Source organism: Pezoporus occidentalis, unplaced genomic scaffold (assembly GCF_034315485.1).
Source record: "Pezoporus occidentalis ecotype Australia unplaced genomic scaffold, CSIRO_AGI_Poc_V1 ctg73, whole genome shotgun sequence".
Lineage (NCBI taxonomy): Eukaryota > Metazoa > Chordata > Aves > Psittaciformes > Psittacidae > Pezoporus > Pezoporus occidentalis.
In genome coordinates, this window is record NW_026916082.1 from 248,858 (window position 1) to 263,411 (window position 14,554).

The 14,554-nt window shown below is 55.3% G+C and overlaps 1 protein-coding gene across 1 annotated transcript; it reads left to right on the top strand.

The window, feature by feature from the left end:
* The first annotated feature begins 2,844 nt into the window (after window positions 1–2,844).
* On the top strand, window positions 2,845–7,159 carry NPM3 (nucleophosmin/nucleoplasmin 3). The gene is made up of 6 exons (XM_062601820.1): window positions 2,845–2,986; window positions 4,740–4,825; window positions 5,513–5,632; window positions 5,850–5,943; window positions 6,338–6,467; window positions 6,580–7,159. Exons 1-5 carry the CDS (start codon window positions 2,863–2,865, stop codon window positions 6,439–6,441), a joined length of 528 nt encoding a protein of 175 aa, XP_062457804.1. The 5' UTR covers window positions 2,845–2,862; the 3' UTR covers window positions 6,442–6,467; window positions 6,580–7,159.
* Window positions 7,160–14,554: the final 7,395 nt, after the last annotated feature.

The following is a 14,554-nucleotide window of genomic DNA, read 5'->3' on the forward strand; positions in this document are numbered from 1 at the left end:
CTTCCTTTTTAATTTTCCTGCGTTTTTTTTCAGTGATGCACAGAGGAAGTTCAGTTCTTTTTACGAGCCTCCAGCTGCATTGAAGTTACATAACCTATAGTGAATGGCATTAAGACTGCAGTAACATTGTCTGCAACCTATGAGGCGATAACTGTGTTTGGCCTTCTGGTGCAGTCATATACAGGACGGTTTTGTTTTTTGTTTTGTTGTTTTGTTTTTTTGTTGTTGTTTTGGGTTTCTTTCTCCTTTGCAGAATGTGAACAATTTTTTTTTTTCAATGTGGTAGCAAAGTATTTAAGTTGAAACAAGTTCATTTCTTTTTTTTTTAGAGAGAGAGGTACGGGGTTTTGCTGTGGGATTTCATGCAAATCAGAGCTGAATGCCACTAGTTTTTATACAGCTTTGAATGCATGTTGAATAGCTGATACCTTGGATTATCAGGTTGGGAGAGTTTTGTTCATGGATACCAGAGTCAACTTACTTTATCTGGATGCGTAACATAACAGCATAGGATGCTTGTGGCCTTATTTCTTGGCTTTTAAGGAGTTGCCACATTTTCTCTTCCTATGACTTTGTTATTATTATAGAAGTTAATTGTATAAGCCTATGGAACGTCAGGCCAATACCATCATTCTAGGATTGTAAAGTGATATGTTGACATATCTTTCATGGTTATGAATTTTCATTAAGGTTGGAATGCCACTTTCATTATTCTGTTTTTAGATCAACAGTATCTGTAGCAGAAAAAAAATGACCTGTAAAACTGTATTTGAAGACCATGCGAGAAATAGAATAAAAATTGAGAAGTGAACATAAATAAGAAACATGTTTTGTGTGTGAGGTCCCAGAACCAGAAGTGGTTTGGCAGTGTGTATTACATCATGTAATGTCTGTTTGATGGGCTCAGGATCAGATGTCAAAGAACCCTGTCTCTGGTTTTGGTGGTGGCGGTGCGTTCCATGGTAGGCTTTTATCTGTGCTTTTCAGGGGCAGGTATTTGACAACCCTTCAGGGTGGCAGTGACCTTTGTGGTTGTCTCTTCTGTGAGTATTGCCAGTTGAACTTCACCTGTTTGGAAACAAAAGCAGTTCTTTTAAAGGTGGTTTCCAGTTTCTGTCAAAGGCAGAGTGTGGCAGCAGTGCTCGTTTGTCTCTTCTTCATTACTTTTTGTCTTGCTGGCTGCTGGCTTGAGGCTGCTGAAGCCCAGAGGAAGCTGACCACAGAAACATGGGGAGAGGTGAAGTGACTTGAGGGTTATGCTGTGTGCAAGGGGCAAACATTGAAGTTCCACACTCTGACCTTGGTTGTACATCCACACAGTTTAACTGGGAGAAGCTCCTGAGACAGCTACAGCAAGTAGCTTCCTGTATGGATAAAGTTGACAGGCAGGCAGGAGGGGTGAGTCAGGGTTATGAAAAGCTGTGTTTTCCCAAGGTTAGCTCACAAGTGTTCGTCCATGTGCTGCAGAAGAACAGGTTATGCAGTTCAAAAGCTGTACATGCCAACTGAGCAGGGAAATCGGCACTGAAGCTTCTCGTAACCCAGTATATGTGTGCTCTGTTAAAATGGTAGTTGTTCATAAATTCGTCATGTGTTGCATGTAGGTATCTTTGTTTCTTGAAGCCTATTTCACACAGTTACAGCAGAAATGACAGTGTCAATTAGCTGTGTCAAACACAGAATTGGATCCTGTTGTTACACCAGAAAATTTCCCAAGAAAGGGAGTGGGAGGCAGAAATGAGCTCTCTTGCCTGCCTCATGGGCCACTAGCCTGATGGCTGCAGAGAGCAACTACTGCGGAAGCAAACGAGCACACTTGTATAACCATTGCTGAGCGAGCACTTGTATTTTTGCCTTTTTCTGGCACCAGCTTTGGCTTTTCAAACCTCTTCAACTGTGTTTTTCTTGAAGCAGCTCCAGTTGGCACAGAGCAAATGGGTGGCTGTGGAGGTCTCCTCTACAGTGGGAGCAGAGCCAGCTCCTTGACGGACAGCATGGTTTGAGTTCATTGTTAGTGGGGTTTTTAATTCACTGCCCCCCGCTATACCCCTGCAGCATGGCCCAGGCTGCTTCCCTTTCAGCTTTGAAAGACCAGCCCAGGCCTCTGCTCCCTGTGGTATGTCTTAAAGAAGGATCTTGCCTCTGTTCAAGGGCTCCTGCACCACAGTCCCTGGTGCCGGACTTCTGCTGTTGCCCTCACCCAGGCTTAGAGATCCCTCTGTTATGCCCCTGCCTTGGTCCGTGTTCCCGTTCTGGACCACTGCTACCCTTCTTCAGACTCTCAGCTTTCTTACAGCCCCTCCTGTATCCTCTCCCTGTGTCTGGGAAAACTGGTGCCCTGGGATGATGACCATGAAAAGGGCAGTAGATGGACAGCTGCTAGTAAGGGGCACTTCCACTCTGCCATTTCCGCAGCCAGCAGTGTGGTCAGAAAATACTTTGGCTGAAGGCCCAGGATGGGCTGTAAAAAGATGTGGTGGCGTCTTTCATCTCCTGGGTGGCTTTTGGACTGTTTACCCTCCTCACAAAGTTAAGACACTCCCTCACAAATACCCTCTCTCCTTCCACCCTTCCTCCTCCCTGCCCCCCAGAGAAGCCTTCCGATGAAAGTGGCCAGTTAGCAGGAAAAGTCATTAAGATCGCGCTGGGTTAATAACCGTTACGCTTTTTATAGAAAGGAAATAAAACGCTATAGCAGCGGCATTTCACCGAATGTCCCCCTCCATGGGGCGAGCCCTTCCATGAAGACCCCCTTCACCTTGTTGTTGCCAGCGGGGTCCCCCTCGCTGGGTGCCGGGCGAAGCTGCGTGCGGGACTCTTCGGTTTGGTCAGCCTCGGGCAGGGGCCGGGCCGGGCCGGGCCATGCCGGGGCGGGGCGGCAAAAGCTATGACGGCTCAGCACGGCACGGCCCGGCTCGGCCCGCCCCTCTCTCATCGCTGCCCTGCCGCCTCATGGAGCCGCACGTCCTCGGCAGCGTCCTCTTCGGTGAGTGGCACCGGGGGCCGCGGGGGAGGGAAATGGGGATACGGGGAGGGGGTGGTAGAAGGACTTGGAGTTGGGGGGACGGGACGACATGTGAAGGATCATAGATGAGGGGGGGAAGTGATAGACCAGGTACAGGAGACACGCGGGGGGGAGGGTGTGAGAGATGGCGAGGCAAGAGACATGGAGGGGATGGGGGGCGGGAGAGACACGTCGGGGCAATAAATGGGGTCAGGAGAGGGACAGAGGAAGGGAGGAACGGGGGAGTAACGAGAGCGGCGTGGAGACGGGGCAAGACACGTGGGTGGGAATGGGGAGAGGGGGGAACACGCTGGGGGGCTAATAGGGACCCGGGAGGTCCCTATTACAGAGAGACACGGCGGGGGGGGGTTAAAGAAACACGTGGTTCTGGAAAGACACGTAGAGCCCGTTGCTGAGCCTTGGAGGGTGAGATCTGTGCCGGGGGAAGTGAGGGAACGGACACGCAGGACACTGAGACACGTAGACACGTGTGTGAGGCCGGGGCATGGGGTGAGGGCCCCCAGCGAGCTCCCGTAGCTTGGCGAGCTGGGTCCGGGGCTGCCGGACACGTGTCCCGGGCTTGGGACGGAGCGGACACGTGGTGGAGGTCCTGGGCTGGTTTGAGGGGAGCCGCGGGCCGTCAGGGGGGGACTCACGGGTGTAGAAGGCTACGAGCAATGGGGTTGGGGGACGCCCCGGCTCTGGACGGCCTCTCCCGTTCCTCCGCTTACCGCCTGCACTCCCATGTCTCTGCTCCACGGCCATGGAGCTGCGTCCCTCCCCTGCGGGGCGGGTTTCGCCCGGGCCGGGCCACCCCGCACACGAGGCCCAAGCCGCCCACAGGCGGGAGTGCGAGCGGCTGCCCTCAGCCCAAAGCGTGCCCAGCCGCGCGGCTCGGGAATGTGGAACAGCACCCCCAAACCCCCCTTTTGAGTTTGGTCATTGCCCTGGTGATCTTGCGAACACAATAGGAGGGATGGAAAGAGGTCCAGCCTGGGGCTAATTCCTTTCGCCCCCCCTCCCCCCCCCCCCTTTCAAATGCCGGGTCTGGTATGCAGGACTCAGCTCTGCTTTTCCTGATCTGCTTCACGGCGGTGAATCATCCTGCAACAAGCAAACACACCCAGGGCACTCTGCCATTCCTTCCTCCATACGGTCAGCTGAATCCTCATCCTAAGAACCAAGGACAAAATTTTGCATCTCCCTTGGTTATGTAGCTGTTTGGAGGAGTATGTCATGAAATCCCACTCAAAACTTGTCTTGAGGGACTCCAGCTCTCTGCAGCCTGGCCCAGCACCCTCCCCTTGGGTTGCTCCTCATCATGTCTAATGCTCTGTGTCTTTGCCCCCAGAGCAAATGTTCTGCTGAAGGTGGGGGGAGTTGAGCCTCCTTTCTGGCTGCTCCTATCATCCACAGCCATGTGCTCTGGTTTCTCTGCTCTCTGGAGGAGATGAGCCTTGCCTTGCCTGTGCTCGGTGGCCTTGGGTGCCCCTGGGTGTTGCTCATGGAATCCCAGTTTGGGGACATCGGGTTTTGTCCCTCTGGTGCTGAGCCAGGCGCATAGTTCTTGGGAACATTTTATCCTGGAGACCGGAGGCTGCTCCTGAGGATGAGAAATCAAGTGGTTTAGGGATGCCATGTGCATGTGCAGCGGAGGCTCAGCCTGGGAACTCTTTGCTGTGGTGTCTGGGGCTGTGTGATGGCTGCTGCAGCTTTTCGTATCTTCTCTTTCTAGGCTGTGAGCTGACTGCCAGTACCAAATCCTACACGTTTCAGGTGGACGATGAAGGTGACTCTGAGCACATTTTGGCCCTGTCTGTGGTAAGAGAAAGGAGAATTAATTATGCTTATTCTCTCCCATAGTGACCCACAGCCTCACACCCCCTTCCCAGGCTCATTCCCCCACCCCTGGCTGGGCTGGACCAGGGGACTCCTCTCTCAGGTCCCAGCACTAGCTGTGCTGAGGGCAGGGCATGGAGCTGTGGTGTTTATCTGTTGTATGGAGGTGCTTAGGTAAAGCCAGTGGTGGTAGGAGGCTGCTCAGCAGAGGAATACTGTAGCTGTGGTGTGAAGGAGTGTTTTTTCCTTGTCTTTGACCTTGCTGGAGCCTCTCATTAGAACATGCCCTCCCCACCAGCTGGGTCCCTGGTGTGTTGCGCTCCAAGCCCAGGTGGATTGAGGGACTTCATCCCTGGCTCTCTCTGGGGGATGTTTTCTATCCTGGGAGATGCTATTGTGGATGAGATTGGCAGAAAATGCAGCTCACGAGCCTTCACTTGAGGTGGTTACAGTGTCCCAGCTGGGAAAGCCACAGAGCCACTCTGGAGGTGGTCAGGGGGACAGTGCTTGGTGAGCTCTGTGCTCTCCCTGTTCTGTGGAGCAGTGCCCTCACACCATGGCAGTACTGGTAGTACTACCATGGCTGGCCTGGTAGTATTGCTGAGGGTTGCTTGTCCCATGGAGATGCTCCTGGGGCAGCAGTAGTTGATGATCTCCGTTTCCATCCAGGTCTGCCTCACAGACGGTGCCAAGGATGAGTGCAATGTGGTGGAGGTCGTTGGGCGAAACCATGAGAACCAGGAGATTGCTGTGCCGGTGGCAAATCTGAAGTTGTCATGCCAGCCCTTGGTAAGAACTTGTTTTAAAGACTCAGGTGGGAATGGCTGTAAGGAACTGGACATTTCTGAATGTTTGTGGCCCTCTCCCCTAGGATCCTGACCATGAGCTGGTCTGCAGCTCACAGGGAAATGCCCTGGGTCCCATGGGAGAGGTGCCATGCTGGGGACTACAGGATATTCTTTTCAGCCTCTGCCCTTCACTCAGCTCCATCTCTGTCTCTTTGCAGCTCAGTCTGGACAACTTCGAGCTGCAGCCTCCAGTGACCTTTCGCCTGGCAGCAGGCTCTGGCCCAGTGCACCTCGCCGGCTGGCACAGGATAGGTGAGGGCTCTGGTGGGGAAAGGCTTTGGGGAAGAGAGGGGTAATGAAGGGCCCCCACCAGCATGAGCACTGCCTGGGGAGCCCCTAGGAGATGTGCTCGATGCCTTGTTTGGGCTGGCTCCCCAGGGGCTGTCTCTGTGCAGGGATCCCTTCCCTGCCATAAAGCCTTGCATGGGAAAAGGGGTCTGGGTGACCAACGCTGTCCCCTTTTTCAATGGCTATCTCTCACCATTCCTGTCTGAGACCTCTCTCCAGCTGCGATACAGCTTCTCACCACAAGCTGCTGTTAGATCTGCTCCAGTGCTCTTTGGACTATTCTGCTCTTGGAGTGTTTTGGGGGTCAGCTGTTTTTGCAGACATACATTGGTGTGTAACAGTTACTTGTGTGTTCCAGTGCACAGGGAAGATGCTTCCTTTGAGGATGACTTGTCTGACGAGGAGGAGGATGACTTGTCTGAGGAGGAGGAGCTTCCTCCTATCAAGCCAGCCAAGAAGTAGAGGAGGAAGCAGTAACTTAAGACAAGGTATGGGGCCAGGCAGCCTCAGAGGAAGGGTCTGAGTACCTGATGTGGAAAGCATGGGTAGAAACTGGCCTGCTGCAGGAGGCTGCTGGTCTCAATCTGGTTCTTCCTCTAGGTATTCACAGGGACTTCTCTCCCAGATGATGTTTACCTCGGACACCTCTTGCCAGGACCTCAATGTTTGCTGCTTTGTTTTTATTTTGATTTTTTTTCTGTTGTAACTTTTTGGGAATCAGGGACTGCTCCCAATACTGGGGTGTCTTCTTTCCCACAGCCCTGGGAGGTTGGTCCCAAAACTGGAAAGATGCTGCTGGTATAATCTTTCTCCCCCATCCCTGCCCTGGGAATCAGGGATGCAGGAGGTGATCCTTATCCTGTGCCTTTTTGCTCTCCTGGACCTCTGCTCTGTGCACCCCTTCTTGATGGCTTTGGAATACCTGTCTTGGCCCTTTCCCCTTACAGCCAGTGGTGGAACAGGCACCTTTACTGATTCTAGTGTGTTTGCTTTTCTTTATTTACAATTTGATGGGGTTTATACAGTTGAAAATGTGAAGCTGGGGTCCATGCCGTGTCCTCAATTGCAGTTATGGTGGGGTGGGAGCTCACAGCCTATCTGGGGTTTGGTGGGAGGTTCTGGGTCAATCTGCTTTGTAAAGAACTGTTTTTACGCTCTCAATAAAGGTCTTATACATCAAGTCTGGAGCAGGGTCACTGCTGGTTGGCAGGTTCCTCCCATCTGCACTGCAGTGGGAGATGCTCTTCTGTGTCCAGTCCCTGACCCTTGCTTCCCTTGGCAGTGCTGCAGAGCTCTCGGGACAGATCTGGGGGCTCCTCTGTCCCGCAGGAGCTCTGCACGCTTGTGCTTCATGGGCCCAGCTCAGTGAGGCATCCAGGCTACCAAGGGAAGAGGCAGAGGTGCTGGTAGCTATATGGGGCAGGGACCAACTCCATGTGTGCTCTCAGAGGTGACAGCTTAGCAACACCCTCTTGGTTCAGGCCCTCGTGCTGGGCACTGTCATGGTAAAGTCTTGACTGTGTTGCTCTCAGCTGAGCAGTGTCCTGTGGATGGGTGACACACCAGTGCCTGCAGGGCATGGGGCAGGTCTGAGCTCAGGCCTTTGCGGGGGCATTGTGTCTCCTATGTCTGGGTATCTGGAGAGGGTTTCATCCTTTCTGTGCTTCAGTCAGGTGGGACCTCTCATCCCTTGGGGCCGGTCCTCCTTAAATATTTCCCTGACAGTTTCCATGCATCTCATCTGCCATCCTTGTAACATGGGAGCCTATAAAGAAAGATGGGGAGAGACTTTTTAGCAAGGTCTGTTGCGATGGGATGAGGGGTGATGATTTTAAACTAAAAAGGGGCATTCAGGCTGGACCTGAGGAAGAAATTTTTTACAATGAGGGTGGTAAAACACTGGCACAGGCTGCCCAGAGAGGTGGTGGACTCGCTATCCCTGGAGACATTCAAGGCCAGCCTGGATGTGCTTCTGGACAGCCTGATGTAGTTCAAGATGTCCCTGCTCATTGCAGGGGGGTTGGACTAGGTGACCTTTGAAGGTCTCTTCCAACCCAAGCTATTTTATGGTTCTATGACTATGATTCCTAGCCCATGGGTTGATGCCTGTCTCAATCCTATATTGGCTGTTGTCCCCAAAAAAGCGCCATGTACTGTTCTGCCTTGCTGGCTGTCGGGACAGTTTGTTTCTCACCTGCACGGACTCCAGAGGAAATCCTCCAGGGTGGATCCTCAGCTCAGGCTCTGTCCCACATTGTGAGCTGGGCCAGTTCTCTCTTCTGGGGCTTGTGTAGCACCTCTCCACCTCCTCACTGTTCCCTTACGGACCCAAACCGCCCTTGACCAGCACGGAGGGGAGCTTTGGTGCCCCTGCCGCTGAGGGCTGTTGTTGCACCGCTAGGTGGCAGGCGGGCAGCGCGGCGGGGCTCCGCGGAGGCCGGGCCCGGGCAGCCCCGGCAGGGATCCCGGCCTCCGTCCTTGCCTCTCCCTGCCTGGCTGCCGGTCCTGGAATGCAAAGGGCACCTAGCACTGGTCCCGGGATGGAGCAGAGTGCCTGGGTCTGGCCCTGCAGGAAGGATGGGTGCTGGCTGGGAGAGGTCGCATCCCCAGGGAAGTACCCTTCTCCTGGGACAATAGCGTGCCTGGGGATGGTGGTCTGTGCGCTGCTCGATCCCCAGGCAAATAGCACTGCTCTAGGAAAGCTTAGGGGAAGCGGGGCAATTTAGCAGCCTTGCTGAGAGAAGAGATGAAGGAGTGCTCTGCCGAGGGCTGGATGCGTGTGTGAGAGAGAGGTACTGGCAGGGCACAGCCCACCAGTGCCCTGCGCTGATGGTGCAGGAGGGGAGTTCAGGGTAGTTTCCCTGCCCATGGCAGGGGGGTTGGTGCTAATTGGCCTAAAGGTCCTTTCCAGCCCTAACCATTGTGTGATTCTATGGTTGTAGTGAACAGAGCTGTGGCTTTGTCAGTGCTGGGATGGTGCCCAGCTCCTGCTAGGGTTGGTGCACACACAACCCCACAGATCTCCCTAATTGTGCACAGAAAGGGATCAGGGCTAATTTATCTGCTGGGCCTGGGTCCTGCTTGCTCTCAGTGGAGGAGCAGCTCGGCTCAGGGGAGGTAAGAGCCAGTACATCATCTTTAACAAAGTGCTCCTGGAAGGGTATGCTGGGGGAGCAGCTGGCTCAGAGCCCTGTGGGGAGGGAGTGGGCACAGCTTGGCCTGGCAATGGGGTATGGCTGCTTCATACAGGGTGGGAGAGACAGTACTGGGTAACAGGAAGGAGCATTTGACCTCTTAAAGAGTAGAAGGAGATGGTTTAAGGTGCTGGTTTCCTTAGGGGCATCTAGGTAGCTGGGACAAGGTGCTGTGACAGGACAGACAGACCTGCCAGTGGGCAAAGGTGGCACCATAGGGGACATGGTGCTGGTGGCAGGAGGCACCAAGAGACCAGTTTTGTCCACCCCACTGCAGGATCAGCCCAGCCTAAGGCCTTGCTGAGTCCCCAGCACTGCCACAGGGTGGTGACAGGGGAGGGAGAACGCCCCAGTCCCAGAGGGGGCAATGGCAGGGGCTGGGGGTGTTGGCACTGCCAGGCCCCTTTTGAAGTGACGTGGGGGGATTTGCTCCCCCCTCCTCAGCAATGTCACAGCCTTGATGTGCTCAGGCTGGGGAGAGGGAGAGAAATGCTGAGATGGCAGGAGGCTGGGAGGGAGGATGCACTCACACACAGCGCTTAATGGGGAAGGATGGGATTACAGGGGTCACGCTAGGTGAGCAGCTTCCTTCGCGGAGCTGATGGTATCAAAGCAGGTGCCCCCGGCTGCAAATACCTTGGGCAAACAAACAGGGCTGTCTAAGAGCAGGTGAGCTCAGACATGGCCAGGCTGGGGGGTGCTCAAGGATGGTGGGGGGCAGGAGGTTCTCTGTGCATGGGGAGTGAAGCGTGGGGCTCCTGGTGTGAGGGCTGCCTTATTTGGCATAGGGTGGGGGGAAGAGTTGTGTGTCTGCATACATGTGTGGGCTCCCCATGCTGGAAGTACATATAAGGGTTCAGGACCCCTCGCTCTCCCATGGGGTGGTGGAGATGCTGGTACCCAAGCAGCCAAATGATGCACCAACCCAGGTGATGGCTCTGGGGTTGCTCTGGGAGGTGGTTGGCTCTGAGCATCCCTCCTTTCTGCTGCATTCAGTGCTCTGCATGCTGACCTTACTGGGCATGGATCCCTCCCTGCTCCAGCAGCAGTGGGAACCCTGACCCTGACTGGGCCATGCGGCAAAGAAACGTGGCTGTAGCATGGCTCATTTTGGAGGTCACCATGCATGAACACCACAGCCATGCATCCACACTGCTGCACTCTCCATAGCCCTCCCGAACCACTCTGCTGTACCCAGTTAGAGACTTGGGCTGCTCACTGCAGGGTCTGGCCCAGGTACAAGCCCCACTGCACCAGGGTTTGGCTCCCAGAGGATGCTCTGGTTTCAGAGGTCAGGTTTGAGTTACTCGTTCAGGAATGGCAGAGCAGGATGTGGAGCTGCTCTGCTGAGTGTGGCCAGGGAGCGGTTTTCCTTGTGATGCCCCAGCCATCCTGCCCCGACAGTTTCCTTGCTGGGTTTCAAATCTCCAAGGCTGGGAACACAGCCCCAAGGCAGCTGAGAGAGCTGTAACCGTGCTGTAGGTGGGGCTGGTCCCCTGCTCCATGAGCTCCGTGTTGCTGCTTCCCACACTGAACTGGGGTGACACTGTCCCTGCCCGGGCTGCGGGGGAACATTGGGACACCCCTGGAGTTGCAGCATCCCCATTATCACAGGGTGCAGGGGCTCTGTGAGATGGGGCAGAAAGCTGTGGGGTGCATGGCACCTCCATGGCAGCGTAAACCAGGGCAAGGTGTCCTGTTCTCTGCGGTGTTAGCTGATTCTGCTATCCCCGTCCTGTCCTGCCAGGCAGCGGGCACAGGTACCTCTGCTATTGCCTCACCCCATCTTAAAGGTTAGGGCAGAGCTGAGCATCGCAGCCAAAAAAGGAAGCAGCAGTATCTGGAAGGGCCAGGCTGCTGATAATTCCCATCTTTTTCCCATCAAGGTGCCTTGCAGAGGGAAGTACTTCTGGTGCGCTGTGTGGGAGCAGCCCTATGTGATGGAGAAGCTGAAACCCAGTTCCTGGCTCATCTCCTGCTTCCTGGTGCTCATTCATGTGCTGGGTCTTCCCCAGGGTGCCTTGGTGTTCATCCCACTGGCTGCTCTGCAGGAGAAGAGGCAGCTCTTGGCTCCGCAGTGGGTGCCAGTGGCTGATTTACCATGGCTCCTCCCAGCTGCACATCCCAACACCAGAGGTTGCTTATGGCCAGGCTGTGATAGCTGCTCAGTGTGTCTACTTGCAGTGGGGACACGTGTCCCCAGCTTCACAGCGCTTCCCAGAATACAAGGTGAGGGTGCGTGTCTCCATGAAGGTGCTGCTGCAGCAGCCGTGGCTTGATGGTCTGCAGTGCATGCACAGCAGAAGGTGTTGGAGGAGCACGGGGTGACACTGGAGCAGGGGTTGTGCCATGGTTTGAACTCACAGACGCACAAAGCATGTGCTAGAAGTGAACGTGGTTGGGATGTGATAGAGAGCCCCGTGCAAGTCAGGCAGGGTGAGGCTCCACCACAGCCATCCCGCTCCATCCCTCCCACATCCCCAGCGCAGCCCCACATCAGGGTGGTGTCAGCAACTCTGCTCCACAGCAGCAGCAGAGATGCATGGAGGTCGCTGCTGGCTACACATCCCTGCCAGGGTGCAGCCGGGGGACAGGGTCTGGCCAGGGAGGCACACTGCTGCAGGGAGTGCAGGGACCTTGTGGTCCTCTGTTCCCAGCACCGCCAGTGACAGAGCCTTAGGCTGGATGGGCAGGATGTGGCCTCCGTGGTGTCCTTACTGGTAATGGCTCTGCACAGGGGCTGTGGGACAGCCCATTCTCCCTCTGTGCCTCCTGTTCTCCTGACAGGCTCTTTTGGAGGTGGAAACCCCCAAACTCCAGTGTGCAAGATTTTTGGGGCTGGATATGAATGGTTGTTGCTGGCAAGCAGAGCAGAGGATGAGGGGAGCATAGGGAACAGGGATCTTGTCTGTGGCAGGTCTACCCTGCTAGACCTGGTGATCAGTTCATGGGGGAAGGCAGCATGGTCTAGTGATGGAGCTGGGCCCTCAGGAGAAGAGATTTTGGCTACTGAGGAAAAAGTGGGAGTAGAATCTTTGGAGGGCTCTCAACCCCCATCTGAATCCCCTGTGTGCTTGCTCCTGTGCCTAGGCTGGCTCCCTGCAACCCTGACCCATCCCTGTACACCCCGGAGAAGGTGTTAACACCATGGTGGGAGTCTTGTGCATGCCATGACTATGATCCGGGATGGTGTGAAGTCCCCTGCTATAGCTTGTGCCTGGGAGAAACAAGTTACGGGCTGTCTGCAGTCTCTGGCTGTGGTTATGCCTGGGACCACATGTTCCACACCTTCCCTAAACAGAGGTGTGCAGGGTGGCACAGAGACCAGACATGGCCCTGGGCATGGGAGCTGGAGAGGGGCATGGTCCCTGTGCCAGCCCAGCAGGGGTGGGAGCTATAGGGCTGACAGGAGCAGGAGGGCTGGGCTTGGACAAGGGATACAGGGGGGTCCATAGGGATGGCCATCAAGGTGAGGGGCTGCAGTCAAGCTGGGGGAGCAGCAGGTGCCATGGGGAGCATGCCCACCTCACCACTTCTATGCGGTTCACTCTTGCTGGCCCTGCCACCTCCTCCTGTCCCCCCAGAGCCATGTGGGGTGTCACAGGGGCTGGCTCCCCAGGGCCAGGGTCAGGAGGAGCTGCAGCTCTGGAGGGCTGGGATGTCAAAGGGGCCATAACCCTGGTGTTTTGCAAACTCCTGGGGTCAGCAGTTCAGCTGCCACTGACACAGGGGCCCGCAGACACACATGGGCATTTTGGGTGGATGCTGTAAGCAAACAAACGAAGGTAGAGTTACAGCTGATGGACAGACCCCCCCCAGCCACTGCCGTTGGTTTTAGGCTTAACCACCTTCCCATCCCGCACACGGGGAACAGGGGTCCTCTCCTAAGAGAACCCAAACCAAAGCCATGTTGCCTGACCCAGCTGAGGGAGCCGAGCCTGGAGCTGAGCAGCAAAGGGCCGGTGTTTTGCATATCTGCCTCAGATCCTCGTGGCCCTGAAGGAGCCTCTGAGCCTGTCCCACAGAAAGGACAGTGACCCCCAGCACTGAGTGACGGCTCCCAACCTCCTGGGTGGCCTCCTCCCACCCAGCCTGGCTGTGACCCCCCTTCCCAGCTCCCCCTGATGGTGTGTGGCTGGGGACCCTGAGGAGGGTGCTGCTGCTTGGGCTGGGGCCACAGTGCTGGGGAAGTTGTGCCAGCAGGGAATGCCTTGGGACCAGGTCTTGGAGATGCTGTTTGGTCTGTGCAGTGAGGTCAGATTAGGTGGAGCTGGCTAAACACACGGGCACACACATCCTCACCCACGTCCGTGTGTCTCACCCCTTTCCCGTGCACATGTGGCATGGCCATTCCTGCTCAGGTTGCTCAGTCGTTGACCCCCGTTAGATGCAGAGCAGATTTGTACAAAAAAAGCTCAACCTTGGGTTTAAACGGTGCAGGGCCGGGCGTGCCACCTTCTCGCTGAGATGCTCCCACATCAACTGCCCTCACTGGGGCCTTCAGGCTTTGTTTCTGGCTTGCCTAACTCAAACCCTGCTGTGGGACTCAGTGCGGACCCTTTCCCAAGCTGAGTGGCTGCAGGGCCATCCTAGTTCTCTCTCCACGCAGATGGATGCAGTCTGGGAGTGCACCTCCCCTTCAGCGCCCTCCACAAGGCTCCTGGCCCTGCCAGGCTATGCCAGATCTTTACCTATGTACCTGGCTCACCTCCGAGCCTCTTCCATGTAGTGGGTGTGGGTGTCAGAGATGTAAAAAACCACTGATCTCATCAGAGCCAAATGTAGCCATGAGGCGGAGGCTTGATACCAATGGCAAATCCATCCGTGCATCCATGGACTGCCCTGGACGAACTTCTGCTCTGTCTGGGACCAGGAGTGAAGCTGTTGTATGCTGAGCCACCCAAGGATGCCCCTACCATACTAGTAGCCCTGCTGATGTGAGTGGTGAGCTCTTCTCAAAATCACCCAGCCTGGATGGAAAGCAGATCCCAGATTCGACTCCTCTGATCCATAGGAGCATCACTGCCTGGGAAGGCAGCGCAGGATCACCAGGGGGTGATGGAGCCAATATTGGCACTTCCAGGAGCTCAGCCTGAAGTTACGGAACCAAAGGCCACGTTTCAAGAAAGCTGCTGGGCAGGAGGAGCAGGAGGTGATGAAATGGTCTCCAAAGGGCAGAGGAGGGAGCCCAGTTCCCTGAAACAAAGCTGTGGGAGCAGACTGCTGCAGAGGGACCTGACAGGGTCACATCACCCAGGTTTGTCCCACACAGGGGTGGGCACAGCTCCAAGGGGCTGTGACCAGAACACGGGGGTAGCCTCCTGGCCTTGAGTTCCCACCACCCACAAAACTGCTGCTAGTAATTGAATACAGAAGAGAAT

Coding starts and splice junctions, on each gene's coding strand:
- NPM3 (XM_062601820.1), top strand. CDS start 2,863: ATGCCGGGGCGGGGCGGCAAAAGCTATGACGGCTCAGCACGGCACGGC. Junction 2,987..4,739: donor CCTCGGCAGCGTCCTCTTCG/GTGAGTGGCACC, acceptor TTCTCTTTCTAG/GCTGTGAGCTGACTGCCAGT. Junction 5,633..5,849: donor AGTTGTCATGCCAGCCCTTG/GTAAGAACTTGT, acceptor GTCTCTTTGCAG/CTCAGTCTGGACAACTTCGA.